The 17,579-nt window shown below is 41.2% G+C and overlaps 2 protein-coding genes and 1 long non-coding RNA gene across 6 annotated transcripts in view; all 3 read left to right on the plus strand.

The window, feature by feature from the left end:
• ndrg3a (ndrg family member 3a) overlaps positions 1–5,598 on the plus strand; it is a 42,747-nt gene extending 37,149 nt beyond the window's left edge. For 2 of the 4 annotated variants that reach the window (XM_033626673.2, XM_033626675.2), the window contains 3 exons: positions 708–759; positions 2,031–2,069; positions 4,550–5,598. In XM_033626673.2, coding sequence (XP_033482564.1) covers positions 708–759; positions 2,031–2,069; positions 4,550–4,722 — 264 coding nt within the window. In that variant the 3' untranslated portion in view covers positions 4,723–5,598. The remainder of the gene's footprint in view (positions 1–707; positions 760–2,030; positions 2,070–4,549) is intronic. The other 2 variants (XM_033626674.2, XM_078167540.1) reach the window with 1 other exon arrangement.
• Positions 5,599–8,399: 2,801 nt separating this feature from the next.
• Positions 8,400–13,166, plus strand: sla2a (Src like adaptor 2a). The gene is made up of 8 exons (XM_033626163.2): positions 8,400–8,707; positions 9,480–9,591; positions 9,687–9,786; positions 9,877–9,963; positions 10,320–10,423; positions 11,720–11,872; positions 11,965–12,094; positions 12,609–13,166. The coding sequence occupies exons 2-8, from the start codon at positions 9,519–9,521 to the stop codon at positions 12,730–12,732; spliced, it is 771 nt and encodes a 256-aa protein (XP_033482054.1). The 5' UTR covers positions 8,400–8,707; positions 9,480–9,518; the 3' UTR covers positions 12,733–13,166.
• Positions 13,167–14,055: 889 nt separating this feature from the next.
• Positions 14,056–17,384, plus strand: LOC117256523 (uncharacterized). The gene is made up of 2 exons (XR_004501647.2): positions 14,056–14,420; positions 15,135–17,384. It is a non-coding gene; the product is annotated as an uncharacterized LOC117256523 (long non-coding RNA).
• Positions 17,385–17,579: the final 195 nt, after the last annotated feature.

Consider the following 17,579-nt stretch of genomic DNA (forward strand, 5'->3'; position numbering starts at 1 on the left):
GTCACAATACAGTATTATTGTGATTTTAAATATGTTGCAATATGCTAATAATACAGTAAAATGTATTGCAATTATATTCCCCTTTTTCAGCTGTAAATTGTGCTCCTAAAGGAAAACTTTGTCAACATCTGTTTTCTCTAATAAGATAAAGTTTTCAGTCTGTTCATCTAATTTCAGCCTTTTTTGCAGCAGCAGCAAAATGTATCTACTTGACTGAAAAAAAACCCAATTGATTATATTATTCTAGTAGGCTACCTTAACATTAATCTGCATTTGTCATATTAATAATTTATATAATTATAAAAAAGATACCTGGCACTGTGTGACGATACGATATTGCCAGACAAAAATAGCACGATACTTTGCTGTATTGGTTTTTTCCCCTCACTCCTAATTAGACTAGCTGTTTTCCAAGAGGTTAGTTATGTTTCAGCTGCATGCATTTTTTTAAAACTCTGTTTCTACACTGTGTTCAGACTCAGAGATGATAAAACAGTTACGTTGATGCTGAAACCCTGTGTAGGCCTGCTTTTTTTCCACTTTGAAAATTGATCAGGAGTCAGTAAGGAAACTGAATCAGACCAGTAGGTGGAATCAATAAAGGCATTGGTATCAATAAAACTGTATTATCATATTTCCATCCCTAGTCATTTAGCAGTTTTCTTGTCTTAATGATCCTCTAACTTTGATCTTTTATCTGTTCACAGCCAGGGAAACTTGCTGAGGCCTTCAAGTACTTTGTTCAGGGAATGGGCTACAGTAAGTAAACATGCTCATATGTCTCTGCTTCTTGTTGTTAGTCAGTAAAAACATCTAAATATAAAATGATACAAACCAGTCGTCTCTACATTGAACATCCAAGAATTGTTTACAGGCTAACACCTTCTTAGGATGACGCGTTTGTGGTCGAGGTTGGTCTGTGTTATTCAGAGAATTTCCTGTTGACGTGAGTGCACTGACAACAGTTGCTTGAGGATTGTTCAACTGCAGGCTCCTACGAGCTGTTGCTAACCCCCCACCCCCACCCCACCGCTGAAGAGGTTTGGACTGTGGCCTGCAGTGCATGAAAAGACGCGTTTTTTTTGTCAGCCTGGTCACGCAAAGGCAGCCTAATCGGCTAGGTGGATGCTAACGCCATTTCCTCTCTGCTCTTTGCAGTGTGTGGTCCCCACAACCCTCAGTAGGTGAGGTGTAAGTGCTTCTAGCATGACTGAAGTGACACTCGAGATACGCTGAACAGCAATTCACTTCCTGTTCAGTTCAGAGTGGGCGTAAAAAATACCCTCTGTTCTTTTTTTCTTTCTTTTTGACCTCGTGTGATTTTCTTTTCTATCCAGAACTGTTTAACGATGCAGTCTCTTTCTAGAGAGATCACAGTGCATACTTAAACAGGCCTTCAGGTCATTCATCTGCCAAGAAAACAAACACATTTCTGACCTTACTGACGTCCAGTGCACCAACCAGAATCTATGGATGGATGAAATCATGATGAATGTAGGTTTGCTTGCTGTGGTCACACAGATAATGCCTGTCTGTGTGTGTATTTCTGTAATGCAAATTCTCTTTTGCTCTCTCCCATTCCCAAACCTTTTACTGTGGGAGGCACCCTCGGGTGTAGCCAGTATGTCAGTGCTTCAGTGTTGCTTTAAAGGCCACCGAGTCCCCCTGTTGAGTAAATGCCACTGCAGGATTAAAACTGATTAAAAAGAGTGTTTTCACGCAGAGAAAGTGTGGAAAATAAATCTTAACACCTCAGCATGTTACTGAAAGCTGCTTTTCCCTCATTAACACATTGCCACAGTGTGAAATGCAAAAGAGAAACAGCCAAAGAGTACAGGAAATTAAGACTCTAGTTTGCACACATGCTATGATTCCCTACCTGTTATTGATAGCAAACAGCTTTTTGTGACCAACGACCACCAAGCTGCGACAGAGCCTCAGTCAGAATCAGAAATACACTGTAGCAACACAAGAGCTACCTTGTCAACATCTCTCCCTCTCTTTCTTCCTCCTTTAATCATTGCTTACAGTTCCCTACGTTCTTCTCAGTCACCTGAGCAACGAATCAGGTACTGGGTTCTTGAGCAGCTGCCAGACTAGAGGGCTTTAAACCCACTGGCCTTTCAACACTCCTCAGCAGATGAATGTCAATGTATGCAGAAATTCTCCAGAGGGCACTGGTTCATATTGGTATTCAACAGCAGCTCAGTGTGGTAGATACAGTCAGTCAATATTAACCACAGCGAGATCATTCTGCATACTCTGACACACATTCATCTCCCTGTAGGAGTTTAGTTTGTCCTGTTAGCATGGATTCTGTTCTCAGTGTCCTATTTTGTTGCATGACCTGCTGCTGTTGCTTCCTCAGTCAGTTCAGTTGGATTGCAGTTGCTGTATTCTGCTGTTGTATTGCTTTCATATGTTTTTAAACAGTAGAGACACACATGCAGTCATCCTCAGTTACTTTTATTTGACTGATCTCCATATTTGAGAATCGTTTGCATGGTACACACTTTTGTTGGTGTTGCATCTTGGTATCTTAAAGGGGAATGTCACCTAAATTAAGGATTCCAATGTGTTATTTCTGTCCCCTCAGAAAGCTCAGTCAATATTTGTGAACATGAGCTACTAACCAGAGAAGTGAGTTTCAACTAGTGATGTCATTAAGTATAAAGTCTGGGGCTGCTCCGTCGACAGTGAATGGACGCCTGATTTTGTGCACCCACACAATGTTTGTTTCCTTTTTTATCCTAAATAAGCTTTATGCTTTGTAGTGATCTCAGTTGTGAGACAGGAAACATTTCCATATAGACAATGTTTGTTTACAGTAATTTCCAGATAGAAGAACGCCATGTCACGTACATGAAACAAAATGGCACTGAGCAAATGGTGCCTCATTTGGTTAGTTTTTAGCTACATAAAAACAGCAGGGTTCCCACAGTCATGAAAGCTCCTGGAAAAGTTATGAAATTAGACAGACTGTTTTCCAGGCCTGGAAATGGTTTGGAATTAACATAATGTTATGGAAGAATTTTAAATATACACAGTTTTGGCTGTTGTTTAAAATATACTCATAAAAATCCCAGAACATGTCTAACGTTATGAGAAATACCCTCCTTGTATGACTCAATTAAAATCCAGCGCTGAGGTTCGTGACTGTTGGCTAGTGTCACATGATTGGCGAAGGCCTCTGCAGCTAGTTGGCAGCAGCAATGTCTGACTAGTGAGTAAAGTTGGCAAGTGTTAGTTTTATTATGTATGGTTTTCAAAGGAAAAATATAAAACATTGCTCAAGAGAGGCAGACCCTAGCCACGCTGCACCAAAACGTTTGACGTTGGCACCATGGGGGAAGTGGCTCTGATCAGCAATGCTAAAGGAGAAAAGCATCAAGACAACCAAAAAGGCAGCTCAACAGAGCGCCAGCGTCGGCACATATTCCACACAGGCCATAGTCAGGCCTGATACTGTTACCACTTTGTGTCTGCTGCATTTGTAGACACAAAGACACTCCATGCCAGAGTCCATGCTACATTTTTGCTATGATTCCTTTCTTAGGGCAGAGCACACAGGAGTTAAAGTCTCAGAATGGCTCCTGGTGGCTATGTAGACCTACCTAGTAAGCTACTTATGTCAGTCATGGAAATGGGGTAGAATATTATAGAAAAAAGTTCTAAAAAAATCACTTGTAAAAAACATGTGGGAACCCTGAAAAAGGCCCGTCTAAAAAAACTGATATCACTTTAAGTGTACATTATATTTAAAAATGTTTTCACAGCATTATCTTGTTATCAGACAGCCATTTTTGATGGGTAGCTGAAGCCACTATCTCAAAGCCATCACACTCTGTTGACAAAAACAGTCATTTTACTTGGTAAAACACAACAGTTAATGATGTACCACGGCCTCCATCAGTTAGTGTGTAAGGTAAAGTGGTGACAGGGATTCCAAATATAGCGCACACTTTAACAGATACAGACCTTTTAGGTGGCTAAAATATGTTTTGCTGCAGCCCCTGTCGACAGCAGTACGTTGGTATATGGTTCTTTGAAGATGTTAGCAAAGCAACGCAGTACATAAAACAGGAACAGCAGAAACCACCATGTTTAATGATATGTCTTACAGTTACGGCTGAAAGTGAAGACAGAAATAAACAAGTTAGCTGTTTTTACATACCTCTGTAATTGAAAACAATTGCCAGTTGTTCACCCAAAGTGATTGTTGTGAGTGTGACGTCACGGCGATTCAGTCTATACCCAGGACATTCCCCAGAGTGCTCTCAGTTTCATCTATAACATCTTTCTCCCTTCATTGTCTGTGGAGCAGCTTCAGACTTTATACTTGGTGACATCACAAATCTGAGCTTTAGCACTCTAGTTTTTGGATTTGGAGTGGTGTTCATGTTTACTAATATTTTGTGACTGTCTTAGATCACAGGAGTAGCATGTATGAATTTTTAAAATGGGCGTAGTTCCCCTTTAAGTGCTCCCACACTGCTCTGAGTCTCCGTGCTGTGTGAGTGGAATATTAATGCGCAGTTCTCTGTTTCAGTGCCGTCAGCAGGAATGACTCGTCTGGCTCGCTCACGCACCGCCTCCTCTTCCAGCATCACCTCCATGGACAGCAGTCGCAGCCGCAACAACCTCAACAGCCTGCTGGAGGGCAGCGCCACCGGGGCCCTGGACAACCAGGCCGCACCCCAGACCATGGAGGTGTCCTGCTAAACCCCACCCTCTGCACACTCCTATAGTAACTTATGTGCCCTCTCTTTCTCTCTCTGTCTCTCTCATCCCGCTCCTAAGCAACTCAACCCCAGGAGGAAATGTATTGAACTATGTGATTAGAAAAGAGGATGTAATAAATATATTAAGAGATGCATATTATTAAATATTGAATATACTGTAAAAGTCACATTCCTACCACAAACCATAACTACATTCAGATGTGTTGTACATTCAAATGGTCAAACTAAATGATCGACTCAACCCCCTTGTATTTATTTTTTGTTCACATTGTCTTTGTTTTTAATGTCTTCACACACTGTAGAACTCCTCCATCTGTTCAGAATAACTTGATTGCACAACTCTTTTTACTATTTAACCATCTCTCCTGTTGTGAACTCTAAACCTGTGGGCTGCATTGATTTTGAGTCACTGTGTCTTTGTGTTTTAATCCCGAACTTGCTGCAGTGTGAGGCCAAACTGGTCACAAAGTATGTTGAGGGATCACTCCACCTACTGTAGCTGCAGAAGTGAAGGTAAAGTGATACATGGAAGAAGCACTGCAGACTGTAGCACACTAAACTAAAGCTTTGGAGAGAGAACATTCAGTGTTAGGGGGAGACGTCATGCACCAGTGTGTCCCTTCACATATGTTCTTTTTTTTTTGTATTCTTTTTGTAACTCCTTTTCTTTCTGATTTGTGTTGATGTTTTTGTTCAGTTCAATAGATTATTAAGTGATGTTTTAACAACCTTTAACATGTGGGTACTCCTGTGAAAAGTATGAGTCCCTTCACTGAGGGGCCCCAGTGGTGCTTCTCACTGTCTGCTGAGTCAACTCATTTATATTACTACTGAATAAAGCTACAACATGACGACACCTTTTAATGCTGTTTTCATTTATCAGTGTGTTCCCAATACCTCTACCAGGTGCAGATGAATAATACGTGTTGTGGACTGATTTGAATGAGAGAAAGAGAAAGTTCTCAGTGTATCGTAGAGCAGTGCGTGCTTGTTCTTTTCCTCTGCTGTCAGTGGAAAATAGGTGATTGTGGTGAGTTAGTTTCCAACCACACTTGTTCTTATTTCCTCACAATGTTGTCACACAAGACATGCGTCTATATTTAGCACGTTAAAAAAACAAAACAATGGTCAGCTGCTCTGCAAATGAGATGAGGAGATAGTCTTCAAAGTGAAAAGGTTGTTACTGTCATGGGAGCAGAGAGCTAAATGTCAGTCCGTTGTATCGGCTACCTCTGAGGTTTCTCTTATCATGCTGGGTGGTGCAGCGATATGGTTTTCCTCAACTGATGGCAAAAACAAATTAATCTCTCACTGAGGACATGCAGGAGTGGAGATGGTATCTGTAGAGTGTGATGCAACAACCCTAGCATGAATTAGGGGTGTAAGTCACAAGTGTCATCACAGTATGATACATTTGGACTATGCTAGACAAATTCTGACATCAAAGTCTGCGATGGTTCAATTTTGATTTGATTCAGTTCAGGGGCCTGCAATATCAGTATATATTCTCATGGTCTTTCTCCTGGCTGCTTAACATGATCTGCCTGCTGCTAAACTGCTAACACTGTTTGAATGTTTATGAAGGAGGTGTGCGCTGACAGAAATGGTGACACAGACGTGCCATGGAAATTTCAAATTAAAAAAAATGTACCTTGAGATGACAATATGTATCCATGTTTTCACGTTGCAGCGATGACGTTGGATCGTTGAGTCAATACATTGATCCACCCAGCTGACATTCTGATGTTTACTCACTGTCCAATTAACGTCATACACCATGGCTGAATCACTGTTGAAGTATGTTTTGATATTGAAAGATGAATCAACGTCGATGTTTCATAAACTCAAAACCTTGTTTCAAAATGTCTCAACGTTGAAACAGATCTTTCGGAAATTTCAATGCTGTTATTAACCTTTTTATAACCATAAGAATTAAATGTTTTAATGTTGAAACAATGACTGGTCATGTGCCAAATCCCCATCCATCCATCCATCCATCCATTTTTGTAGCCACTTATCCTCTTGAGGGTCGCAGGGGGGCTGGAGCCTATCCCAGCTGTCATTGGGCAAGAGGCAGGGTACATCCTGGACAGGTCGCCAGACTATCACAGGGCTGACACATAGAGACAGACAACCATTCAGTTCAATTTAGAGTCACCAATTAACCTGCATGTCCTTGGACTGTGGGAGGAAGCTGGAGTACCCGGAGAAAACCCACGCCAATGCTGGGAGAACATGCAAACTCCGCACAGAGGGGCTCTCTCCTGGGATCGAACCAGGAACCCTCTTGCTGTGAGGCGACAGTGCTAACCACCACACCACCGTGTATTTATTTACTCATTTATTTTTTATTTTTTTAAAATTCAAACATATGGAAAAAAATCATCCAAAGATCTAAAGCTAACAGGGTTGGTCAGTAGTAAGGGTACCACCTCTAGTTTTGGCAGTGCTGTCAATCTAAATGTCTTCATCAGTGAGTGATCATCACAGTCAGAGCAATATGGTGGAGTGAGTCTACAGCCCCTTTTACACCACCTGACAGCACTGAATCAATGTCTATGTAACGGGCAGCTGGCAGGACGCACGGAAATCTTGCTGAATGTGCCCTGAGCACTAAATCCAAACGATTTAATTGCAATCAGAACAAAATTATTTATATCATCAGGGGTGAGAAAACACACAAACAGGAAATGTACACAATGTGGTGAACCAGTTTAGAAAACCATTTGAGAGAGATATCCCACATGCCGATGTGCAATGATTCAATCTTTTGATAAAACGTTCTTTCCATCTGCGCTAACATGCAGTTCTCAGTGACAACAGCCCTAATCTGACCCTGGTTTTGGTGAAGATTGTTTTATTTTTTCCATCCATATTAGAGTTATTCTTTTGCTTCTTAAGAAACTCAGTGCAGTTCTCACACTTATTATGAGTAAGTAAGAGATCAGAGAACATTTTGTGACCTTATCTTAATAGCATCTGTGAGCATGATTATATCAGCAGAGACTGAAACCAACAATTCAAATCATTTCTACCATCTCTGATGTACATAAATTAATATGTCTTGCTCAAGGCGATGCACTTAATAAATTATTAATTTCAAATCCCACCCTTAATTTTCTTTGACCTTTTGTACACCTAAAAGATTTATGAGAACAAAATGCTCTTATACCCAGTCATGTTGCTCCACTGTGAGGTTTTGACTCACAGTGTCAGCATGATAAATGCACTTATGACTGCTGGTAAATCAGGGCAGGAGTAGGCTGGCAGTGGAAGCTTTGTCGTGTCTCTGTAAGCTTATCTGAAGTCAACATCAGTGGCAATATTTTCACATGGCTGAGATTATGGGAGCACTGGGCTGACAGGGAAAATGTGGTCAACGCTTTCCATTAACCAGACATCACAGTTCAGCTGCAAAATCTAAAGGCAGATAAGATCTAGCCTGTATCGGCCTAATTTACACAAAGTGTCTCTGTGATGTCACTGCCTCAGCCCACCACACTGCATCACATGTTGCATATTTGTGCACGCTGCTTACGAAGACACGCAGGTCATTCCTTAAACAAGTGATGAACTTCTGGCCCCCCTTGAAAACATTCTGCACCCGAGAGATCAACAAGAGCTGATCTGAGTCAGGATGTCAAGGTCTTGAGCGTCACAGGAAGCTGCAGCAGGGTGACACACATAAAGGCCGCGAAGGACGCCTCGCCTCTTCAGTCAGCCACCGCTATGAACAGCTGCGAAAACACAGCCGTCTTCATGGGAACAGCGCAGAGGAGTGATTGATCAACACGCCTGACTGGGAACCTGAGCTCAGACACATATAACAGAGTGTGTGTGTGTGTGTGTGTGTTGGAGGCAGACAAGCATTTTTCCATTAAGGAGATTTGGAATTTACCAGCTGACCTGACAAGGTCGTGGAATATAAATTTGGACAAATATTTTTTCTACAGAAATTGAAAGAGGTGAGTATGTTACTTCCTCTGGTGATGGTCTTTTGTTGAACTTAAGCTCTTTCTGTCTTTTTGTTGAATAACTTGAGTTTTACATCCAGGAAATTAGTAAACTTATCACCTGATTACTTGTATGATATGAAATATTAATTATTTCCCACTTAGCAAAAACCATGCACTGCAAAATAATGGAGAAATCAGTCACTGTTGAAACTGTTTATTTTATTTTATTTGCAGATCCCCTGATTAATAGTTTTGCACATGATGCACAAAACTGCACAGGTCTTTGAAACAGCTATATTGAACATATTTTTTATGCTATAGTAATTTTTAAAACTATCTTTGTCATATTTTTATTGTATCTTTTGTAGTACTTTGCCTTCTTTTTTATTTCCTCCTAACATGTTTATTGTACGCTTTATCTTTGCGCCAAAAACCAAAGCAATTTTCCTCTAAGTGAAAAGCTACTACATTACATTTCAACCTGATCCTGATTCTAATTAAAGTCTCATCTATTAATTTTTTTAAAAATCTCTCACTCTCATGTGAGGTAGATTTAATTCCTGGCAAACACGCTGCCTGGAAATGTAACACAGGATATCAGTACCTCTTGTTGTGGTGAGCCCGCCTTCCTGTTTCACAGGTTTTGTTGCCAGGTTACAACAGTGTGCAGTACCTGCAGTCATAATGTGATAACTAGGGGGGATAATTAAATCATGAATGTGGAGGTTATTGACGGACTGTTTTCCAATTATGCTCATGTTTCTGTTTTTTTTTTTTCCAGGCACAAGTGCTATTTCAGCTCAGCCAGAAGCCGGAGAACATGGGGACCTGTCCCATCAGGTGTCGATCGAACCTGACAATCCTAGAAAATCCACCTGAACCTGAATCACCAAGTAGGTTATATTCCAGAAACGTCTGCACACACAAAATAAAAATGTAACAAACTGAGCTTGGTTTATGATATGTACCTCCGTCTTTTTCTCTGCAGCCCCCGAGGACAGCATCATTGTGTCCCTCTGTGACTACCCGTCCCTTGAGCATACAGAGTTGACAATGTGCATCGGGGAACGACTCACAATCATATCAGAGTGCGTGACATGGTTCCTAAAGTTTCACCTCTGCCCTTGTTTTCACCCAGACAGACACAGTTAGTCATGACTGCTTGTTTTCTCCAACAGTGACGGTGATTTTATGACAGTGAGATCCACAACCACAGGCCATGAGAGCTACGTTCCCACCAACTACACCGCCAAGGTGACACACAGGTGGGTCACTGTCGTGAGGACACGTGTCTCATTACTGTGTGTGTGTGTGTGTGTGTGTGTGTGTGTGTGACAGAGACAGCAGAGGAGTGAAATGAAGGCGGGGAGTCCCCTGACAGGTGGGAGGAGTCTGTATAGGTGACCTTTACCTCAGTGGAGACAGTTTGGAACAAGACTTTTGTTCTCTCTGATGACATGACATCAGCCTCTGCCTCCTTTACTTTCAGTCCTCCTCCAGCGGGGGATTATTTTCATACTGTTGCAGCGGATTTTCCAAAACTGAAAACAACAGCAAAATATTCTTTTTGTCTTCATGACAGCACAGTCTTATTGTCCCATTGTGTCTCCTCTCTGTTCAGGTGGCTGTTCACAGGCATCAGCAGGTACAAAGCAGTGGAGCTGCTCATGCAGCCGCATAACCAGAGTGGAGCCTTCTTGATCCGAGAGTCAGAGACAAACAGAGGTGAGAGGGTTGTCTGTTTTTTCCCCACTGTGAGCTGCAGTAGATACATATTCAGTCCAGGCCAAACACTGTGGCACCAGTATAGGTGTACATTTAGGGGAAAACACAAGGGACATGTCCCTCCTGAATATGTATAACGTGAGCATTTGTTTCCCCCAATGAGGACATGAAAGCAGCTGAGACATCTCTCTGCCATAAATACAGATACAGAAAGGTACATATGGGTGCTTAAAATTTCACCAGAGTGCAGGAAATGAAGTATTTGATGCTCAAAATTTCCTGGGGGAGGACCCCAAACCTATGGCATGGGCAGAATGAGACATGAGCCCCTGGGCACAGATATGCAAAGTGCCCCACCACCTCTCCTCCATAGGAGCAAGAGACTCAATCTTTGTGGTGGTTTTGCTTCTCCTAGTAATTGTTATGTTATTTTTGTCTTCTCTGAAATAATTGTGCATCTTTTATGGTCATTTTGTATGTCCTTGTGGTTGTTTAGAGTCCATTTTGTAGACATTTGGGTCTCTTTGAGGTAGTTTTGTGTTGTCTTGAGGTCATTTTGTGTCTCTTTGGTCAGTTTTTGCCTCTTTGTGATTGTTTCAAGTCTATTTTGTAGCCATCTGGGTTTCCTTTAGGTAGTTTTGTGTCTTATTGGGGTAATTTTATGTCTCTATGAGATAATTTTGTGTCTTTTTTGGTCATTTTGTGTCTCTTTGCAGCTGTTTTGAGTCTTTTTGTCGTCATGTGGGTCTCCTTCAGGTAGTTTTGTCTCTTACTCAGGTAATTCTATGTCTCTTTAAGGTAATTTTCTTCTTCTTTGGTCATTTTTTGTCTCTTTGTAGTTACTTTGTGTCTCTTTGTGGTTGTTTAGCATATATTTTGTTGTCATTTGGGTTTGTGGTTCCTTTGCATCTCTGCATAGTCATTTTGAGTCTCTTTCTGACTGGTATGTGTCAATTTGACATCTGACATTTTGTAAGTGAAGGCCAGGGGGGCCCTGACATTTTGGGCCCTTGGACCTGTGCCTGGTAGGTCCTGTTAGGGCACTATCTAAAATTAGCTTTTAAATATTAATATGTGTGGTGGGTGTAAGTGGATCATTTTCATTGTTTCTAATGTAGTTTCCACTATTAAAAGAACTTTCTTGCAGAGGTGGCAGTATACGAGTCAGATCATGAAAATAGCTCAGTGTGCCATAGGAACAATTATGGTTTAGGAAGGATAAGGAATATGAATAAGTGCTGGAGTAAATTAAGAATGAAGAGCTGGTAGTTTAGCCGCTGCTTTTTTTGTGCCCAGGTTGTTACTCGCTGTCTGTCCTGAGGAGGACCAACCCGTCATACCTGGACAGTGTAAAGCACTACCGCATCTCTCAGCTCCAAAATGGCTGGGTCTACATATCTCCAGGGGTCACCTTCCCCTCCCTGCACCACCTGGTGGAACACTATTCAGGTCTGCACTGAGGACGTAAAGCTGTTTTCTTGCCTGAACGTACCAGAGACGACTCTAAAAGAGTGATATTAAAATGTTGCCTCCTCTTCCAGAGTCTGTAGGTGGATTGTGCTGTCGGCTGATGGGGCCTTGCTTTATCCAGGGTCTCGACAACGCCAGAGAGGCCAGGCCTGTACCCACAACTATCAGGAGGCCTACTATCAACTGGAAGGACATTAGCAGGTGTGGCAGACGCTCTGTAGCCTTGCTTTTACTGATGACTGCCACAAGATGTCACTCTATTACAGTAGAGCACGACCGCCTGGTGGCGTCATGGTTAGAAACCAAGTGATAAATCTTTGTGAAGCTTATTATTTCAGTTGTGGTTGACACTGTCAGAAAGATTATTCCACTCTTCACTTTTCATTTGTGAGACAGTGCTGAATAAACTGAGTGAGAATTGAGAACAGAGAGATAAGACTGTGGTTGTACTTGATATCTGCCACATTTGATTGTGGGTCATGTGTGAGTGTAGAGCTGGAAATGAGCACTAACATTTGGTAAACCCACCCCGCACCCTACAATAGATTATGATGATTTGATGCAGTGCAACTTCTGTCCATGTGTGCACATCACCTAAAAATAGCCCATCCATGTTTGGGACATTGTGGCAAAAGTAAAATTGTAGCATTTTTTGACAATACCATGAGCACTTTACTCTTCCAAGTCTTTGCAAATCCTTTTCTGCATCCTCCAGGTCAATGATCTTCAAGAGGAAGAGAACAGAGTCAGACAACTCCCTTGTGAGCGAGGGACTGAGGGAGGCCATCACCTCCTACCTCCAAATGACAGAGGGCAACGATCACAGCTGGGACACTTGAGGCGAGGCAGTGGATCAGTCTGTGAGAAAGACATCAGAAAGACAGAGTGAAGTCAGATACTGTCCTGTCACCTCTGCAGTTTGGGCAAGCCAGAGGAAGTCATCTGCACGTCTGGTCTGGTCTGTGCAGACCGCCCTGACGTGGCAGGAGGGCTGAGACACTACAATGTATGCTGTGACATACTGTATGCCAGCAAGAGGAGGCACACAGCAGAGGAGTGCGGTGAAAATATGAGTCAGTGAGACATTTTGTTCTCATTTGATCTCGAAAGTTGAATGTTTCTCTTAATTTATAACCGATTTCTGTTTGAATACAATGTGAAATATGTTAATTATATTGGAATATGATTGTTGTCATTGTTATGTTATTGGAATCCAATAAAATATATTTGCTACGTGATAAATGAGCACATAAATATAATCATCTAAACACAAGTGAGTTTTGCCTGTTTTATTTAGTATCATTATATCCATACAGTGCATGTTTATATTATTATTATTATCACTATTATTATTTTACCCAGGAAAGGCCTCATTGAGAGTAAAAACTATACTCTGACACACTGAAAACCTTTCCCGTTTGTATAAGTGCAGACTATCAACATTATATTTAAATTAATACAATTTAAATGTTAGGGCATAACTCCATCCCTGCTACATCACTTTTATGGGAATAGTCCTGATTTATGTAGCCCCAGTTTTTTTTCATGCCTTTTGCACCAACTTATCTTTGTGAAAGAGGAGTTTCCTGCCTCACCAACCTGAAAAACAAATATTTATTTTTCATTTATTTAACCTTTATTTAACCAGGAAGTCCATTGAGATTAAAAATCTTTTTTTACAAGAGAGACCTGGCCGAGGTAAAGACTCCAGATGCAGCCTATTAAATGTAACCTATAATCATTTCATTGCCTTTGGAGCCCCAAAATTGAAAAAAAAAAAAAAAATCTGCAATGGCATACAAACTATATCTGATATTATCTCTACCGGGCTGCCTGTCTGTCCTCAGGCATTTATCCTTGGGCTGATGAATTAAGACTTTCAGGTTGTGATCTGTAGTGAGAGCAGGGAGCAGGTGGAGGAAAATCTAGAGAGGTGGATGTATGCTCTGGAAAGGAGAGGAATGAAGGTTAGCCGTAGCAGGACAGAATACAAGTACATGTGTGTGAATGAGAAGGACCCAAGTGGAGGTGAGGTTACAGGGAGTAGATATAAAGAAAGTGGAGGATTTTAAGTACTTAGGGTCAACAGTCCAGAGCAACAGAGAGTGTTACTCCTTTTTTCAACAAGAGTAACAGGGGATGTTCACCCTAGCTCAGTCACTTACAGAATGATCAAATTTTAGGTCTGAGAGTCTAGAGTGGGCGGAGCTGCCCGATTTATCCAACCGTGGCTGAATCGTCCAACTGTCTGTGGCTGTTTTATCCCAACCGTCGTCCATGTCCCCCCCTGAGAGCAAGCTTGGACCCCCTGTGCCTCCCCTCAAAAGGAAGAGGCTACGTCATTAATAAATATATAGATTTTTTTGCGATAATTTGACCCTAACGAGAGATGCGGAACCAAACTTTGGCTCAAGTTTCCAGTTGGATCCTATAGAGCGATACACCGCCAGTGGCAGGCTGAAGCGGATTTCTAACCGCCTGCTCGGAGCGATAGAAAACGCAGCCAGACCACAGAGGAGAATTAACGGTAAGCAACTTTTTATGTAGGCTAATTTATAGGCTAATTTGTGTAACAGTGACAGTGACAGCCACCGTACAACCGTTTGCTTGAATTAATAAGTGTTGGAAGTTTTATGATAGCGTATGGAAGTAATTTTCTAAATCTAGTAACGGCTAGCCTGAGTAGATGTTATGCTATAAATCCATCTCTATCAGTTTTACTTTGTTGTTTTAAATAGTAAGCACAGACGATAACAAAACACATTCATTCAACATAGGACAACATGTCCTATTTCGCCCCCCAATGTAAAACCGAGAAAGAGCGTGAGACAAAGCCAGATGGTCCAGATGTTGAGGGAACAGAAGAGGAAAAGTAGGAAGTGGAAACTAAGGGAAGGACAGAGGACTGAGTAGAAGAAGAGATGTACAGGGAGAGACTGATTTTGATCAGGAAGAAGAGATGGATTCTGATGTTGTGGCTGAGGGTGATGCAGGCAGAAGATACAAGTGCATCCACAAGCAATGGACCATCAGGTTTGTTGTGCTGAAAAAATGCTAGCTTTCTCTCACAGCAGTGCAACTAATGTTTTGTAGAAGTTAGTTGTTTTATAATTGAGATTAACTTGAATTGGACTTATTTATCAATAGGATAATAGAAATCCAAATAGTGTTTTATTCTGGCCATTATATATGTGCATTAATCTTCTTTTGTTTTTGTTTTTTTGCTGAACATTTCCCTCAGATATCAGCAAGACCAGGGAGGACCCGCCAATGCAGCCAAACCTAAAAATCTTTCCACGGACCTTGACGGGGGACCGTAGGAGAAGTTTTAAGGCGGCGTGTCAATCAGTATCTGCATATTGTTATGCTTGCAGACATTTTAGCCAACCTAAAACCACAGACACTGTATTTGATGCACCATCTGGATACAAGAAGTGGAAGAAGGCAATATACAGTTTTTCAATCCATGTCAAGTCTGAGAGGCACAAACAAGCATGGAGGGACTATCAAACAAGTGTAACTACTAATGCAACACTGGCAAATGCCCTGAACAAGGACAATAGGAGAATTGCTACTACTTACTGCCACTCAGAACATTGCTCAAAGAGGACACAATGAGTCTGCTGCCTCAGATAATGAAGGCAACTTTATGGCAATTCTAGAAACAATTGCTAACCATGACAACACTGTGAAGTAAAGGTTGACATCTATTCATAAAATAAGGTACACAAGTAAAATCATTCAGAATGAGATTCTGGATTGCCTGGCAGACATGGTTCAACATGAAATTACAGAAGAAGTAAAAAGCAGTGGAGTCTTTAGCATCATAGCAGATGAAACAAAAGATGTAAAAGAAAAAAAAGGAGCACATTTCAATAGTACTCAGATACTATTACAATGGAGCAATTAATGAAAGTTTTCTCCATTTTGAATCTGCTGAGAGGCTAGATGCAGACGGGCTTAGTGAGAAAATAATCCACATATTGGAGTCATGGTCTAGAATACAAAAACAATCTTGATGGCCAGGCATGCGATAGTGCTGCTCAAAATATGCCTTTTACATCCATTGCAATGCCCACTGTCTTAATTTAGTTTTAGTAGATACAGTCAAAGCTGTCCCAGACGCAGAGGAATTCTTGTCATTGCTAGAAAAACTGTATGTGTTCACTTGTGGATCATATGTCCGACCCAAATGGCTAGCGATACAAAAAGACATGTATGAAGCTGCACCAAGAGAACTACAGCAAATGAGTGACACACAACGGGCGTGACGATTTATATCGCTGCGAAGCATTGTGGATACATTACCTGCCCTTAAGTGAGTGGTGCAAGAGATAGCTCAAGATCACAAAGGTGAAAGATCTATTGAGGCCCGAGGTCAACTGGCACAGATAGACTTTGCTTTCATAGTGCATCTTGTGATCCTCTGTAAAGTGTTTGGTGAAACAAAACTGTTGTCTGACATGCCACAGTCATCATCACTTGATATTTCAAGAGCTGTTGATTTAGTTAATGCTTTGGTTCAGACATTGAATGACTTCAGGCAGAAGTCATTTTTTGATAACTTGTGGAATGAAGTGTTGAACATTCCTGAGCAATGTGATTCTGCAGTACAGGCAGCAATAAAACATCCAAAAAAGCTAAGCTGTAAACTTGGTGAATATTGTGTTCTGACTAGTGTTGGTCAGAGAGAGTCAGATAAAGACAGCCTTTTTATTACCCTGTCATTGATCAGATGCTCAATGAGCTCAACAAATGATTTTCAAAGACAAGCTGTGACATTATGAATAGCATCCAAGCTCTAAATCCCCAAAGTGATGTATTTCTGAATGAGACAACGCTGTTTTCATTTGCTCGATTGTATGATTCAAATGTTGATGACTTGGGGCACGAACTGCATCAGTTTGGTCGCATTTTAGAAAGGAAATTACAGACGGGGTTGCAAAGACCCTCTACTGTAGTGGATCTGATACTGTTTATTGAGCTGTATCAAGAAGCATTTTTCAGACTCTGCAAAAAACCAGTTGCAATCCCAGTGAGTACTGTGTCTTGTGAGCGGGTTAGGGTTAGGGTTAGTTTTTCTACCCTAAAGCTGGTGAAAACTTTCCTTGGGTCAAACATAACTGATGGGAGATAAAGCAATCTGGGTGTACTAAGTATTGAGTCTAGGAGGGCAAAGGCTTTGAATCTTGACCTATTTTTTGATCGGTTTGCCAAAAATCACATAAACCGCAGAATACAGCTACTGTAATATGGAATTTTACAAACATACAGACTGGGATACAGGGTCCCACTTTTACAGTGGAGCTGGTACTGTTTGAGTCACATAGTGTTGCAGCTGAAAGTGTACTGTAACTTTAGCATGAGCTCTATTTTCAGCAAAGTAGAGTTATATTTTTTAAATAAATTACTGAAAAAACATATTGTATCTGAAACAAGTGACTGTAACTGAGTTGATTTAAATTCTGCAGTAAAATTTGAAATACTTGAAGGCTGTCTTTGTCTTTTTTTTTTTCTCACATAGAATGTGCCTCTCTAACAAAGCAACTGGCCCCAGCCTGGCCCCCCTCTGAAGCTGGTCTAGAACCACCAGTCAAAGATCTTTAAGAGTTGAAAATTTCAGCAAGAGTAACAGGAGATGTTCACCCTAGCTCAGTCACTTAGAGAATGATCAAGGTTTAGGTCT

The sequence above is a fragment of the Epinephelus lanceolatus genome, chromosome 1 (assembly GCF_041903045.1).
Source record: "Epinephelus lanceolatus isolate andai-2023 chromosome 1, ASM4190304v1, whole genome shotgun sequence".
Lineage (NCBI taxonomy): Eukaryota > Metazoa > Chordata > Actinopteri > Perciformes > Serranidae > Epinephelus > Epinephelus lanceolatus.